Source organism: Dromiciops gliroides, chromosome 1, assembly GCF_019393635.1.
Source record: "Dromiciops gliroides isolate mDroGli1 chromosome 1, mDroGli1.pri, whole genome shotgun sequence".
NCBI lineage: Eukaryota > Metazoa > Chordata > Mammalia > Microbiotheria > Microbiotheriidae > Dromiciops > Dromiciops gliroides.
Window position 1 is genome coordinate 248,233,178 of NC_057861.1, and position 16,985 is coordinate 248,250,162.

At 37.5% G+C, this 16,985-nt stretch overlaps 1 protein-coding gene across 2 annotated transcripts in view; it reads right to left on the reverse strand.

Annotated features, from left to right (window-relative positions):
• LOC122755242 (desmocollin-2-like) overlaps positions 1-15,218 on the reverse strand; it is an 84,975-nt gene extending 69,757 nt beyond the window's left edge. For both annotated transcript variants that reach the window (XM_044003962.1, XM_044004815.1), the window contains exons 1-2: positions 14,973-15,218; positions 1,290-1,374 (exon numbers count right to left, since the gene is read on the reverse strand). In XM_044003962.1, the coding sequence (XP_043859897.1) occupies positions 1,290-1,374; positions 14,973-15,041 (154 nt within the window). In that variant the 5' untranslated portion in view covers positions 15,042-15,218. The remainder of the gene's footprint in view (positions 1-1,289; positions 1,375-14,972) is intronic.
• Positions 15,219-16,985: the final 1,767 nt, after the last annotated feature.

The window sequence follows — 16,985 nt, forward strand, 5'->3', positions numbered from 1 at the left end:
AGGGAGAGAAGAACCCAGTAACATTAGAGTCATTAAATGTTCCTACTAATTTTTATGAAATCATTTGCAAATGATTTTCAAATGAGATACACTTTTTAAAAGGAATCCATCTTTTAATCCATATTTTGATTCAGCTATATTTCAGCTAAAAACATAGTACTTTGAATAGATACTTATTAGTCTTTTAAATATATAAAATGCCCCTTTAAAATGTTTTTATAAAGCAGAATCTTCACCTAAGGACAAAATACTTAAACTATGAGATGGTATGTGACTTGAAATTAAGATTCTCCTAAGCAATCACATTTCTTAAAGATGGTACATAACCTATAAGAGATACTTTCTATTACCAAGACCTAAAGTAGTACCATGGGTAGCTAGGTTGCACAATAAAGTGCCCGCCCCATAGTCAGGAGAACCTAAATTCAAATCTAGCTTCAGAAACTTAAAAGCTGTGTGACCCTGAGCAAGTCACTTAACCTTGTCTGCCTCAGTTTCCACATCTGTAAAATGATCTGGAGAAGGAAATAGCAAACCACTCCAGTATCTTTGCCAAGAAAACCCCAAATGGGTTCACAGAGTCAGACACAACCAATCGACAAAAAAACAGTACCATATACTCTTACAGAAACAAAAGAAAACAACAACAGTGCGTGAACTAGGCAAAATTGTCAAATAAGAAAGGAAGGACCAAGAAGAGCATTAGACCATTAAAAAAAATTATTCTAGGGGGGCAGCTAGGTGGTGCAGTGGATAAAGCACTGGCCCTGGATTCAGGAGTACCTGAGTTCAAATCCAGCCTCAAGCACTTTGACACTTACTAGCTGTGTGACCCTGGGCAAGTCACTTAACCCCCATTGCCCCACGGGGCATAGGCTTCTCAAACTAGCAAGGGGGCCAAAAAGATTACGAACCCTCAGACTAGATGATTTCTATAGTGCCTTCTACCTCTAGATCTATGAGGTCTTTCTCCTCTTCCAATTCAGTCTTATAGCTTACTGTAGCCTACTACTACAGCAATATCTATCATTAGCATTCACATTTTAACTGAAGAATTAACAAGTAGATATAGAAATATAAAGATAAAAATATAAAAGGAAAAATGCAAAAAAACATAAATAGCAGCAAAACCACAGACCAAGATTTTAAAAATTAAGAATACCAGAAGCATTGTTAAGATTATTTTGATTTTTATCTGCTTCCAAATGCTCTCTGAATGGTCAAGGCAGAGGGGAGCTTAAAGAATGAAATTTAAACTACAATTTACAAAATATTCTGCCATATCTTACCTCTGCCAATAATTTCATTAGTTTCTAGTTTAGTAGGTACATAGAAAGTCACATTGTTGCAGGCTTCACAAGGAAAATTCAGGATCTAGAAAGAAAACCAAAACAATTTGACATAATTATTCTTGATATAAAATTATTATCTTAAATTGTGCACAAAGGAATCTTTAGATTTAACATATACAGTTAAATGCCTTCAGTAAAACAAAGTGAAAATACAATATATTTGAATAATAAGCCTGAGCAATTTTTTGTCTAATTAGTGTAAATTTTACATCATGTTCCAAAAGTCATAGTGCCATTTTAGGCTATAAAACTGCATTAAGACCTTTTATATGTTTCACAAACATGTGTGTATCTGTGTGTGGAGACGGAGAGAGGGTGGGAAAGAGGGAGAGAAGATAGGGAGGGAGAGATCCAGCCTCAGACACTTACTAGCTTTGTGACCCTAGACAAGTCACTTAACCCTGTTTACCTTGGTTTCTTCATCTGTAAAACAAGCTAAAGAAAGAAAGGGCAGATCACTTTAGTATCTTTGCCAAGAAAACAACAACAACTTAACCCAAAGTAATTACTTTGGAATTATATGGTTTGTGTTTTTTCTTTTCTTTCAAAGGTCATAATTCCTTGTTGCTCTATTATCTTTCTCTTCTCCCCTTCCCTATGAATATACATCCACAAAATTCATGGAAGAAAGAATGGAGGGAGGGAGAGAGAGAGAGAGAAAGAAAGAGAGAAAGTTTTCTGTATTAGAGGAACCACCACTGTGAAAACAGATTATTATTATTATTTTTTTTTTAGTGAGGCAATTGGGGTTAAGTGACTTGCCCAGGGTCACATAGCTAGTAAGTGCTAAATATCTGAGACTGCATTTGAATTCAAGTACTCCTGAATCCAGGGCCTGTGTTTTATCCACTGCACCACCTAGCCACTCTGAAAAACGGATTATTTTTAACAAAATATAAATTTACAAAATTGATTGGTTAAGAAGAGTGATTACATTACCAAAAGGTTGTATTAAATAGTTATCATTATTAGTGCATTTAAAATATGTTTTGACTTATAACTTTTTTAAACCACATCAACTGAAATGTATAAGATCTGTTTTATATGTATATACACACATAAATACATACACATACACACAGAACAGCATTATACCCTGTGAATAATAATTGGCCAAATTACATTCTACTATACTTTGACTATATTTTCTTGTATTAATTCAACTCTCCCATTATAATTTTAGATTGTATTATGTGAAGTCTGTCAAAACTATTTTACTTTGTTATCAATTTTGAAAATGTATACAATTCAAAGAAAGTTAGACTCTCCAAAGATTGCTTTATGTGTGTTAATACATGAGGTTACAGGGAATCAGTGTGGGTTTTCTTTTTTAAAAAAATAGCTATGTTTAATGAAAGACTTGGAGTATAAAATAGAGGCTATATTGAGTCATTATATGAAAGTTCTTTGTTGACCTGAGTCATACATGGAGACATGAAAACCTAGGTTTTCACTGCTCTCATGCCAATGGTCTATCCCCTATAAAGGGAGGCATCAAACACAATACTTCCAATTAAGTGGACTAGATTAATAAGTAATAGGGAAATATTTAACAAAATAAATAAAAATTCAATAGAACAGAAATAATTTTAACATGTGGTTTTCTAAGTTAATGTGCAGCCCACATGATACGCTTTCTTTTTGAGTTTGACACCACTGCCTTATATCACAAAATTAACAGAGGATGGTCCTTATTAAGGGCCTCAAAAATAAGATCAGGATTCTTAAAGCCTCATAGATGGGTGGCTTATGAAAATGCAAGAGGCAATAATAAAGGGCGTTTTAGCTTTATTAGGAACAAGATGAAGTTTGAAAAAGGATTAGACCTTATACTTACCCTTAGTCACAGATGAAAGCAAACTTAGTTAACTCCCCTATAGTTCCTGGTTTCTTTACTAAAGAAAATGGGCAGATAGATGGCACAGTGACTAAAGCACTGGCCCAGATTTGGGAAGACCTGAGGTCAAATCTCTTCTCAGACACTTACTAGCTGTGTAACCCTGGGCAAGTCACTTAACAATAGTTGCCTTAAACGGGCAGGGCCATATCCAGTCATCCTGATATATATCTTGCCACTGGATCCAGATGGCTCTGGAAGAGGGAGGGAAGTTGGTAACTCTGCATAGCCCTCACTCACTTGAATCCAATTCAGTGCAAGTCATGACCTCACCCTGATGTCATGCTCCTCTTTGAGATGAGGGACAAACAACAACTAAAGAGAATAATCTTCAGATGGCAAAAATGGAATAAAATCAAGACAGGGTAAATAGGATAAATAAGATAATAAGTAAAAGGGGGAGAAGGGAAAGGGAACAGGCATTTATTAAGCCAGGCACTGTGCTAAGTATTTTATTATCTCATTTGATCTTCACAACCAACCTTGGATATGAAAACTATTATTATCACCATTTTATAAATGAGAAAACTGAGGCAGACAGCGATTTGCCCAGGGTCACACAATTAGTATCTGATGCAGGATTTTAATTAAGTTCTATCTCATTCCAGTCTCAGTGCCCTATCCACTGTGCCACCAAGAGTCTTAACTGTTCTTAATGGGTTCAAATCACCTGACCTAGACCAACTATATTCCAAGGTACTGAGAGATTTTGTGAAAAATGACTGTCAAACAACTATCTATGGCCTATATAGCACCAAGGAGAAGAGAAGAGGTAAAAATGGTCAAATGCATTTGAACAAAGCACTACAGAAAGTATTTCTCTAGATGTTCTTGACTATTCTGCAGCATCTGACAATGTTGATTAACTTTATCTCTTTCAGTTCTTATAACATAGCACTTTCTTGTGAGTGGAGGCAAGAAAGAGTTCCAATTTTCAAAAAGGGGAAGAAGGTGTTCACTTCAAATTGTAGGGTAGGTGTTTAATGCTGATTTCTGAGGAAATTTCAGAAAAGATAGTAAAAGTACAGATTGTACTTAGAAAGGAAAGGGTTCGCCACTACGAACTGGATAGGTTTATTAGGGGCAAGTCATCATGGAAAATGGTGTTCATGGCATCAGACATGGTGAATATATTGAAGAATTTTCCTGAGCATTTTTGTTTGTATTTAATCTTTGTTAGATAAAGGGAAAGCTTGTTGTGTAGAAGAAGTAGAGTATTTCAGCACTGATGCAATACATGAGCAAAAGACATCAGTTAAATAAAAATAAAATGAAATGGAGGCAAAAAGAGAGCAAACTATGCCAAACTAGCCTCATTTTCTTTTTCTAATAGCATCGCTACACCAGAAACCAAGATAATGCCAAGGATATGGTAAAAATGGCTTTGAGCAAAGCCGTACAGAAAGTATTTCTCTAGATGTTCTTCTTGACTTTTTTTGCAGCATCTGACACCACTGACTAACTATCTCTCTCAGTTCTTGTAACACTCCATTTTCTTGGTTCTCTCCTATCCAAACATTCATTTTCTGTCTCCCTTCCTGGACTATCATCCATGCCACCCCCATTAACTGAGGGCATGTTCTATTGTTCTATCTTGGACCCTCTTCTATTTTCTAAACCTGTAATCTCATTGGCTCCCATGTTTTAAGTTGTTATTTCTGTGTACAAAACTCCCAGATCTACATAGTCACTCCTAGTGTCTCCTAAACTCCAGGCCCATTTACATCACAAACTACTACTGGATATTTCACACCAGATATCCCACCTGCTTATCAACTCCTCTATCTGAGAAAACTTTCCCCTGTTCTGAACTTTATTATTGCTTCTGAGAGCAAAACCTTCATTCCAGGTAACCAGATTTACAACCTCTATGACATCCTCAACTTCTCACTCATCCCACACATGCACTCCGTTGCCAAATTTCGTATTTCTATCTCTATGTTCCTTTCTCTATGATCACAGTCATGGCCTAATTCAGACCATTATCATCTGCCACCTGGACTATTACAACAGCCTTCTATTTGGTCTTTCTTTCACAAGTTCCTCCCCGCTCTAGTCTATTACTGAACAACTGTCAAAGTGATTTTCCTAAAGGACAGGTTTTTAGTGTGTTTCCCTTACACACACACACACACACACACACACACACACACACACACCACTCACACTCAAATGCCAGTGGCTCCATATAATCTCTACAGTAAAAAATAAACTGTGTGGTATTTATAATTGTTCACAACCTGGTTTCTTCCTATTCTTACACCTTACCTTATTTCTTGCCATGCACTCAGTGGTTCATTCATCCTGGCATACTTGCTCTACTTCACACAGAACACTCCATCTCTGATGTCTGTACCTTTGTACAGGTTGTCTTCCCTGCCTGAGAAAGTTTCTCTTTTCAATTTTGCTTCTAAGAATGCCTGACTTCCTTTGAAATCTGAACTCAAGCCACTGCCACCATTTCTTTCAGAAGCCTTTCCCTCTAAGATTATCTTATATCTATTTTCTATGTATCTTATGGGAAGAGCATGAGTTGATCTTTTATTCCTTCACCCTGGATTCACAAAGAGAAAGGAGATTATAACAGAGGTAATTATGTATTAATATGTTAATGATATACAAATTCCTGTTTATGCCCTGATATTCATTTTAGTTCAGAAAACTATAAAGAAATTTTCCTTGAATGAATTGGAAAGGATAATGCCATTGCCTAGAAAGAGACTGGCTATGCTCCTAATAGCTGATAACAGGCTGAGTTCATCAACTCCATTCAATCAATCAATAAACTTTTTAAAGTCCTTACTACAGGCCATGAACTTTGCTGTGGCTGAGAATATAAAGAAGAGCAAAAATAGTCACTGCCTTCAATGAGGAGCTTAAATTCCCTTTTTTTTTAATAATAAATATTTTTATTTTAAGATTTGAATTCCAAATTTTATCCCTCCTCCCCACCCACCCCCAAGGCAATAAGCAATCAGATATAAGTTATACATGTTCAATTAAGTAAAACATTACCATATTAGTCATTTTACAAGAAAACTTGGATAAAAGAAAAAAAAATGGGGCAGCTTGGTGGCACAGTGGGTGGATAAAGCACCAGCCGTGGATTCAGGAGGACCTCAGTTCAAATCCGCCCTCAGACACTTGACACTTACTAGCTGTGTGACCTTGGGCAAGTCACTTAACCCTTATTGCCAGAAAGAAAAGAAAGAAAAAGAAAAGAAAGAAAGAAAATTTAAAAAAATGAAAATGGCATGCTTTAGTCTGTGTTCAATCAATATCAGTTCTTTCTTTGGAGGTGGATAGTATGCTTCATCATTAGTCCTTTGGGATTGTCTTGGATCATTGTATTACTGAGAATAGTTGTCGATCATAGTTCTTCATTAAACAATATTGCTGTCGCTGTGCACAGTGTTCTCCTAGTTCTGCTCCCTTCACTCTACATCAGTTCATATAAATCTTTCCAGGCCTTTCTGAAATCATCCTGCTTGTCATTTCTTATAGTAGAATATTATTCCATCACAATCATATAGCACAGCTTGTTTAGCCATACTCCAATTTATGGAAATTCCTTGGATTTCCAATTCTTAGCCACCACAAAAAGGGCTGCTATCAATATTTTTGTACAAATAGGTCTTTTTCTCTTTTTTAGGATAAAAGAGTTTACATTCTAATGGGGGATACAACATGCAAATAAAAATTTTAAATACAAGATATATAAAAGTTAGATGGAAAGTAACCTGAGAAAGAATAGCTCTAGCAGCTGGGAGTGAGGGAACAGGATAGGAAATGCCTCCTGTTGAAATGTGGCTTTGATTAGAGTCTTAAAGGAAACTAGAGATTCTAAGTGGCAGGAATAATGTGGGAAAGCAGGTGGACAAGTGAAAAGGCATATATATGAGATATAGAGTATCATACACAAGGAATAACAAATAGGTCAGTACAATTGGTTCATAGTCTGTATGGAAGGGAGTAAAATTTAAAAACAATGCAAAGGTGAGAAAGGGCTGGGGTGTAAAGAGCTTTAAATGTAAAACAGAGGAGTTTGTCTTTCATCTGGAAGGTAACAGGAACCAAGTGAAGTTTATTGTGTTAAGGTAAAGAGAATAATATAAACCTATACTTAAGAAAAGCATTTTGTGTGGAACTTGAATTAGAATGGGGAGAGATTGAAGCAAGAATATCAATTGGCTGCAACAGTCCAGGTGAGATGTGATGAAGGACTAAACTAAGGTGGTGGCTGTGTGAATGGAGCACGTAGCACAGACGCTGTGAAAATCAGGAACAAGATAGTTGATTATATATGTGCGGTAAGGATAAGCAGTCAAAGTTGCAAATCTATCTGATAAGGAAAACTGGTGCTACCCTAAATAAAAATAGGGAAGGTTGGAGAAGGAATAACTGGGTGGAAGAAAGAATTTCTCTATCTTCCTCCTCTCCCATCAGTGGAGAGGCCTACCCAGTAAAAGATAGCAAATGTAGTATGATTCAGTCATACTCTCTACAAACAGATATGGCCACAGTCATGAAGCAAAGAAGTAACTTCAAAGAATGTATCCACTGCAATCAGTAGAAAGGGATGACCATGGAGAGGAACGGGCTTTGTAAGCTTTGCCGAGTAATCTGGCCAAAAGATGTGTTATATCCAGGGTAAAGCAAGACATCAAGTCCTGTAGTACCAAAGGAGTAAGTTGCCTTGGCTAAATACATTTCATATGTCTGCCTCACTGGTGTTACACTCTACATTTATACCCACTCTTCCCACGGATGTTGTTTGTATTTGTAGGAGAATGTACCTTAGATTTATGGGAAGGGGAGTATTTTACAACCACTGTTCTCATTATGTTCAACCTAGAAAGTGTTTTTGCTTTGAGTTGATTGTGTCTACTGGTTGACACAATTAAGCTAGTAAAGGGGAGCTCATTAATGTGACTCATGAGTTATAGTAGTAGTAAAGCAGACTCACAAACTTCATCCTTAAATCTAAGGGTAGGAGAACAAACTTCAAAAGGTGCCATGCTTTTATATACCTATATATGTGCCAATTGTTTTCCCTATTTGAATATATGCCCAAGGAAGGCAGAGGCCATTTTTTTTTGACTGTTTTAAATCATTAGCACTTGTGCTGTGCCTAACACATAGTAAGTTTTTGTTCTTGGTGGTGGTGGTGGTGTTTATTTAGAATTTTGTTTTTCCCCAATTACATGTAAAAACAAATTTTAACATCCATTTTTAAAACTTTGTGTTCCAAATTCTCTTCCTTCCTATCTTCCTCCCACACCCCACCCCTTTTAAAAAGGCAAGCAATTCAATGTGTTATACATGTGTATAAGTTCTTAATAAATAATAATAAATGCTTATTGATTAAGCAGTTGATATCCTTGCAGATGAGACAAAGAAATGTAAACTAGATGATATTAGTTAGGTAGATTTGGAATTGTTGACTGTATTAATATTACCTGGTAGACATTCTCTATTGGAATATTTCGGTTTTGTTTTATTCAACATTTTTTATTTGGAGACATTATTTGGGGAGATTTGGAGAAAGTCACAGATGACATGTTGGAATCATGTAAAAATAGTTCTTTGACTTATCTGGACCATTCACACCCTCTGATCGCAAACCAAGCCCTGAATCTCTTCAATTTTTATTACATGTTAAATTATCATCAATTTATAGTAGTTCATAAAACATATATATGACACAAAGTTGGTAGAAATCACTAATACACTGGATTAAAAAAGCCAAAGAAATCTCAACTAGTGGAAGGAAGGAGCAAGCTAGAGCTAGCAAGATGAAATTTAATTGGGATAAATGTAAAGTTGTATGCTTAGGATAGAAAAAAAAACTGCATAAATACCAAATTAAGAAAATATGACTAAAAAGTAGTTCTTTGGGGAAAAAAAAACACCTTGGAATTTCTAGTGGAATCCAAGCTCAATCAGGAGCAAGCAGTGTGATATTACAAAAGCAATCATAGCACATTAAGTTATAATAATAATTGAAATACAATGCTCAGAACAAAGGAGATAATAATACTCATATTCTGCCCTCATAAAATCACATCTTAAGTACTATTTCTAATCCTGGTTACCATGTTTTAGAAGAGACATTGGAAGGGTAGAGTAGATTCATAGTTAGATAACCAAAATAAGGATATTTAATATTGACCTGTTAGGTGAAAGAATGAGGAATATATAGCCTGGAGATTTATACGGTCATGACAGCTGTCCTCAAGAGTTTAATTCTCATGTGGAAGAAGGAATAGACAGGTTATTTGGATCTTAAGGGAAAAACTAGGAACAATGACCAGAACTTATATGGTGAAACATTTTAGCTCAGCATAAGGAAGAAGCTATATACAGTGGATGGAGCAATGACTTTAGATTGAGGACCTGGGTTCAAATCCCTCAGATGACAAAGGTAACTTTGTGACTTTAGATAAGTCATTTAACTTTGGGCATAATTTTCTTCATCTATAAAATGAGGGAGTTGGACTAGATGGCTTCTGAGGTTCCATCCAGCTCTATCTCCATGACCTTATTAGGGAAAAATTTCCAGTTCCAGCACCCTGAAAACAAAATGGAGGCCTTTTGGGAGGGGTACCAAAGCTCTAGGCTCTGACTCACTAGACATCTTGAAAAAAAATTCTAGATAAGCACTTGCTGAGGATGTTGTAAATAGGATTCATGATTTGGGTAGAGGGTTGGACTAGATAACAAGTAAGATTACACATTATGAATCTGAATGAGTCAAAAGGCACTTCAAATCTTTGCATGTTCTGAGAATCATTATTATGAACTATCATTATCTTTGTATTATAGGTGATAGAACTTAAATGAAATCTGTATTAAAACTTTGACATATCTTGAAAATTACACTTAAAATAATGAATCATATTATTTCTCCTTTATTACATTTACCTCTATTCCAAATGTGCCATTATGAGTTCAAATTAAGAAAATTCCAGATAGATGTTATCCTACTTCCTTTTATTTAAAATCAATTTGACATCTTTATTAAGCACCTAATCTTTGCAAGACTCTGTGCTTTAAAGAGAAAAGCATAATATACATGTTCTTCCCATAATCCTAAAACTTTGGAGTTGTAATGAACCTTGAAAGCTATATAATCCAACCCACATCTGAACAATTCCTTCTTTACAATCCCCACTAAGTGATTGCCCATCCTCCATTGAAATGCTTCCCTAGAGTGAGAACTTGTTACCTCCAGAGGCAACTGGTTCTACATTTGTACAGCTACTTAAAAAACAAAACAAAAACACTAAACAAGAAGTTGAAAAAATTTAGATCAAATCTTTGTTCTGGTAGTTAATAGTTTTATAACGTTTAGCAAAGCACAATCTCTCAGGGCTTGATTTTACTCAACTGAAAAATGAGAAAGATAGACTAGATCATCTATCAGCTCTCATCCAACTTCAATACTCTGTGTGACTGATAAACAGAAATTTGACCACCAAATTTATTTTGACAGTAGCAATTCATAAAACAAGGCATGGAAGAGTTGCAAATTTCTTTGGTTGGAGAAAATAATACATGAAATCATGATCTTCTGAAGCAAGAAAAGTTATATAATATCACCAATTATGTACAGCATTTTGCTTTATAAGCAAGAGAGTCACATCATTCTAAAACATTAAGGGGCGGGGGAAGCTAGGTGTCAAATTGGATAAAGCACTGGCCCTGGATTCAGGAGCACCTGAGTTCAAATCTGGCCTCAGACCCTTGACACTTACTAGCTGTGTGACTCTGGGCAAGCCATTTAACCCCAATTGCCTCATCCAAAAAAAAAAAAAAAAGAGAGCTGCTATAAAACATTAAGGGGGAAAATATGAAAATGATTAGATTATAGTACTGTCGCAATTTATAATAATCTCCTTCATTAATTCAGATCTGCAATAGTAACAAAGTTATAGTTACCTTGGATGCTAAATGGTTAAATGATTTTGCCAGTCATATGGTTAACTATGACAAATGAGACATGAAAGCAGTCCTATCTCCAAAAACACTTAACAAGCTGTCTTTCTTGCAGTTTTTTTTTTTTTGGGGGGGGGGTGAGGATGGGAAGTTAATGAATTCCTGGTGAGTAAATTCTTCAATTTAAAGAGGGAAAATTAAAAGTCAATTTAAAGAGTCATAGGTTAGCATAGGCCTATGAGAGGCAGAGTGACTTGTTACCAGTCACATGACCAGCATGTAACAGAAGCAGGCCTTGAATGTAAATTTTCCTGCCTCTGCCTCACAATTTCATAATCAGTAGGTAGTAAATATAATTCATATAAAGGAAAAAAGCAGCCTTCAGTATATACTTTAAGAGTTGCTGCAAATTTTAGAATCTATAAACAGAAATATATTGACAGATTTTTCAGTCCTTTTTAGAGAAGTAATTGGCAGATGAACCATCTCACTCTTTTCATATTCAAAACTGTGCTAAAGAGACCTGAGTGAGCAAATACAATTTCCCACATTTTATCATACCTGTTTTAAGTTGGATTTGCTTTAAAATAAAAGATAAGTGATTGCTTTTGTACAATTTTATTAACAATTGGCAATTCTAGCAATATTTTTCTGTTCTTTTTTGGAAAATCTTAGAGTGGGGAGAGGAAGGATGTAAAATAACTTCAAATATAGTTTTTAGGGGAGGAGAATCCTAAAGACAAAAGGCTGCTTATCAATTCCCTTGTTTTACAAAGGGAGATTTAGTACAAATTGAAATGTCAGGGGATAACAGATCTAGAGCTCGAAGGAACATTAGAGGTCTTTCCCCCAACCTGTGAGGAAACTGAGGCCCACAAATATTAGAGGACTTCCCGAAATCAGACAAGTAGTAGCATGTAGAACAGCTGGGAAACAAACCTGATTTCAAAAGCAGTATTCTTTCCATTCCATTACTAATAATACAGAAGATTCATTGTGGCTTTAAAAACCTCAGGCTGCTATTTCCCAAAACTTCTTTTGAAAGATTTCTTCCCAAATAATTTTTTTGGAAGTTTTCCAGAATTTTTTTTTTAAGTTTTCCAAAGACACTAGTGATTTTTAGATAAAAACAAGAATGTATGTGCTTTAAAAAAAGGCTACTAGACTACACACCTACATTAAACCAAAAAATTGAACTTTCTAGTTGGGAATATTGTGTCATTTGGACCTACATAATTCACAGAAAGAGGAAAGTCAGTAAAGGTGCAAATGTATTCATCTGAGCAGGAGTGGAAAGTGTTTGTAAAGGGATTTTGTGAATGAGTGAGAGAAGATTAAAGAACAAAAATGCATCAGTTGGTAAAGAACATCCTCAAGTTATCTAAATTTTTATCTAAATTTTTCCCTTTTAAAAAAATAAAGAAAATGTGAAATAGGGAAGTTACTAACAAGGGTATCTAATACCCCTAAGCTAGTATCCCTCAGGCCAGTAGTCCCCAGACAACTCCTAGAAGAGCTGTTTCCCTATCCTCCCTACCCCCAGGCACCTACAAGAACCAAAATCTTTCCAAACTAGACTTTATCACCAACAAACTAAGCCAGATTCCCTACCTGTTTTACACACCAGTTTTAGAATAGAAATAACAAGCATCATTTTATTAAAATAAAAGTGTGAATGCCTTTCAAAAGATTTGGAAAAGCAAGAAACCCTTTTTAAAAAAGATTTACCCATGTGTAAAGGTTTTTTTCCCCTCATATTTGGGCAAGGTTTATGTCTTCAAATAAACATTGTTCCCCATAGCTATAGATAACTGATCCATCAACTTAAACTTCAAATTATCTATAATTTTATCCTTGTGGCTTTATCCCTTATCATTTAATTTTGTGATTAGAGTGGTCAAAATAACCCAATGCCTAATGGCCAACAGCTGATGAGCCTCTCAGCCTAGCTAGTCTAGTCTACAACAGACATCAAAGCCTTATGAGTTTGGTAAGACCTGCCAGAGCTTGCACACCACTAGGATAGACTTCAAGAAAACAGGGTCACCTCCACACCCAGAGGAGGCGTTCAAGCGGGGCTTTATGAAGGAGCTAATCAGTTGCCAACTATTTATTTATCCACTTTGTACAAAGCACTGTGCTAGGCACTATGATGAATACTGACTGATAAAACACAAGCTTGACCCTTACCCTGAAGTCTTAATTGAAGAGACAAGGCATTTGTATACCACATATGTTTATCAAAAGACAGACAAATGCAAAATAGGTATTCATTTCATTGGACTCTACAGCCTTGCAAGGTAAACCCAAGCTCAACTCAGGGGAGCAAGATGGTGAAAGGCCCCTTTCCTTGCTCCCTGTGGATGCCTCTTCCTCAATTTCTTAGGACACAACCAGAGTCACCAGCTTGACTTCTGCACACACATCCAGAATTTTCCTACTTGGCATCGTTTATTCTAAAGACAATTACTAGGGGTAGGCACAAAGTCTCAAGGAAGAACTACTTTTAATCTCATATATATATATATATACATATATATACATATATATTTAAAAGTAGCGTGTATACACACACACACACACGCACCCCTATTTTAAAACATCCTACCCCTCCCCTCCAATGTGAGTAGTTTCCTCCCACACCTCAAAAGTACAGTATTCCCCACCAGACTAATTTTCAGACCTTGGGACAATGAGATGATGTATATAAAAGATCTTAAAAACCTTAAGGTGCTATGTAAATGTGAATTATTAGTTTCATTAGGGATGCGGAAACTTGTCCAAACTCCTGCAGTCCCAGCTGCCTTTACCTCCCTCTCTCTTTTCCCAGCCCACCAGCTCTGGTGTCCCCTTTGTTGAGGCTTGGGAGCTCCCCAACCAAAATAAGCTCTCCTCTTTCCCTCTGTTTTCTTTTCCTTGGGCACAACAATTTGGGGGCAGAGCTGAGAGATGAAAATAAAATTATTCCCGAAAGGTAAACCAAAAGCCGAGATCCACCCGAAACGCTAGGAGGGTTTGCCACACCCGGCTTCACACCCAGGACTCGACACCCAAGGATAAGGTGAAGTTTCACACAGGGAAGAAAGGCAACTTCTCACTTTTCCTTTTTTGCTCCCAACCGTTTTCCCTCTCTCAGCTCCAGATCCCCGGCACTTCCCAGGAGCTCTCAAGTTCCAGGAAACTCAATCCTTTTGTCTTTTTTCTTTCACCTCCGGCGGGGATGTGCCCTTTTGTGGGGCACCAAGGCAAGGGCTAGGAGCTCCGCGGTCTCACCCAGGAAAATGAGCCACGACTGCACCAGTGGTCGGGACGGGACCCTGGGGGTGGGGTGTGAGGGGTGTGGACTGAGGAATGAGGTGGTTTGCAAGAGGCAGTGTAGGGCTTCAGAATCTTAGGTACATGCAGGCACGCACACACCTCTCATATCCAGAGGCCACAGTTTGGGAATGAAGGCTAAGGGAAACGCCCGTCACCTTCCCAAACTGAAACCCTATTCTAAGGTTCCGCTCCACTCTCGGCTTGTAGAGTTTCTTGTTCCCTTCCCCCAGTCGCCTTTTGCCCCAACAGGCTCAATTAGTTCCCAGAGGAGATCAGAACGCTTCATTCGCAACTCCCCCCAATGCCTCCCTCCGCCACACTCCGGCTGACCCCTACCCCTATCCCGAGTTGATCCCCCGCCCCTGGGCTACTGACCCCACCCCCTGGGAGGGCTCCCAAGCTGCCTTGCTGGGGGCAATGGGCTCCAGTCCCTCCCCTGGAGTGCACTGACCCGCGGCCATACTCACCAAGAGGGTCAGCAGGAATTTCAGGCAGCCGGCTACAGCCCGGGAGCGTCCTGGCCAGACTGTGGCCATTGGAAGCAGGATCCGAGGTCCGAGGAGAGAGAAGCTGCTGCGTCCAGGGGAGGCACCGAAACAAAGGCAAAGTGGGAGAGCAAAAGAGGCAGCCCGGGGTGCAATCTCCAGCTGGGACTACATCAGCCGCTCCCCACCTGGGAGCGTGGTGTGAGAGTGAGAGGTGGCTACAGCTGCGGGAGGAGGAGAAGGAGGAGGAGGAACTGAAGAGTTGCTTCTCTTCTCAGTTTCTCACCTTTCCCACTCCTTCCTGCCCCGGGAGCTTCTTCCCCTATGACGTAAGACAGGGGGCCACCAGAGCTCCCAGTAGACTCTGAGGGGCCCCTCCTAGCAATTTCTCAAATCTTATCACGGAGAAAGTAAGGGAAGGAAAGAAGTGTCTCAGCTTGCCATCTTCTCCCTGGCGCTTTTTTTTTTTTTTAATTAAGCTGAGCAGGGTAGTAGTTTCTCAGAGTCAGAAGAATCCAATTCTCACCACCCCGTTTATCTTTAGGGCACTATTACCAACCCGCCCTTCATGGAGCAGAGGTATACAAAAGACTCCCTTAGATCCTCCTTATTCCTGGCACTCTGCTACACTGACAAAAAATAAGTTTGCCTGAAGGGATCATTGTCTCAACGTATACTTTGATGCCAAGAACATATCTACTAAAGGAACAGCAGTCCCCTCCCATTGAGCTCTAACCAGTTTTCTGGAATACTGTCTCCAGGTGAGAAAGACTTTCCAGCTAGTTATCCCTCTTTCAGTGAGACGTGCAGCTCTTTGTAGGGAACTGAACATCATTGGTCATCCCAGTACTTTACAAGCGTGCTATGAAAAAAATTTTTTAAAAGTTCACCGTTCTCTTTTGTTCGTTTCTTTCCTTTAAAAAATTGTAATTGATTCTTCTATACTTCGTATAAGAAGCAACTATTTAGTCCACAAACTCTGGATTTTTCTCTCTCTAAATTCCAAAACGGTACTAAGAGGGCAGAGAAAAAAGATATTCGAACCTCCAGAATAAGAATTGGAAACAGACATTCAAAACTGATCAAACAACAGGGGGGAAAATTCCCATATTTAATAACCTTTAGACAGCAGAGGTGTGTATACATTCCAGGTTTTGTTTGCTATCTTTTAAACCTACATCATGTTCTTCCAAAAAGTGCCCCAAACTACTTTTTTGTGTGTTTTTTATGTTTGATCCATCTTATAAGATGGTGGGTTTATCATCCACCTCATCTAGCAAGTTCTGTCTTAGCAGTAATTGAAAATGACATAAAGTAACTTAAATGAAACAAAGGAGACTAAGGAATTCATAACACACAAAGAACCTCCTGCCCTAAACTGTTTAGTCTTCTCCATAGAGTTGAACTAATTCAACCCCTCCAATTTAAGTTATGCTAATTTAGAAAAAAAAATCAGTTTGCTGTGGGAATTTAAATGCTTTCTTTAAACACTTTTTATTCACCTAGAGACTAAAAGTTAATTGAAACTCTTTCTTTACTTTTAGCAAACTTACCTTTCCTCTATGACTTCAGCATTGCCTATTGTCTGCACTCTGACAATGATGAATAGCTCCTAAATAATCCAAGCAATAATATAACAGCAATACTGGGTGGCTATATAACATTGAAATGGACTGTTGCACTGACTCATTGTACAAGTTTCTCTGAGCTCCCATTTTCTCATCTAGAAAATGTAAATGTATATGTATGTATGTATATTCATGAGTGTATGTATATATTCTCACATATAAGAAATATTGGCATGCTTCAGAGGAGATATTTGTTTCATGTATATGGGTGGCTTTAATTTTTACTTTATTTTCAATAGTATCCTAGGTCTCAGATTCTTGGGAAGAGTTAGCCAGTTATATGATGAATAATCATTCAGAGAACTATTATTGCAAAACATGTACAATGTGAATGTTTACTAATAATGGGAGGTACTTTTAGTAACTC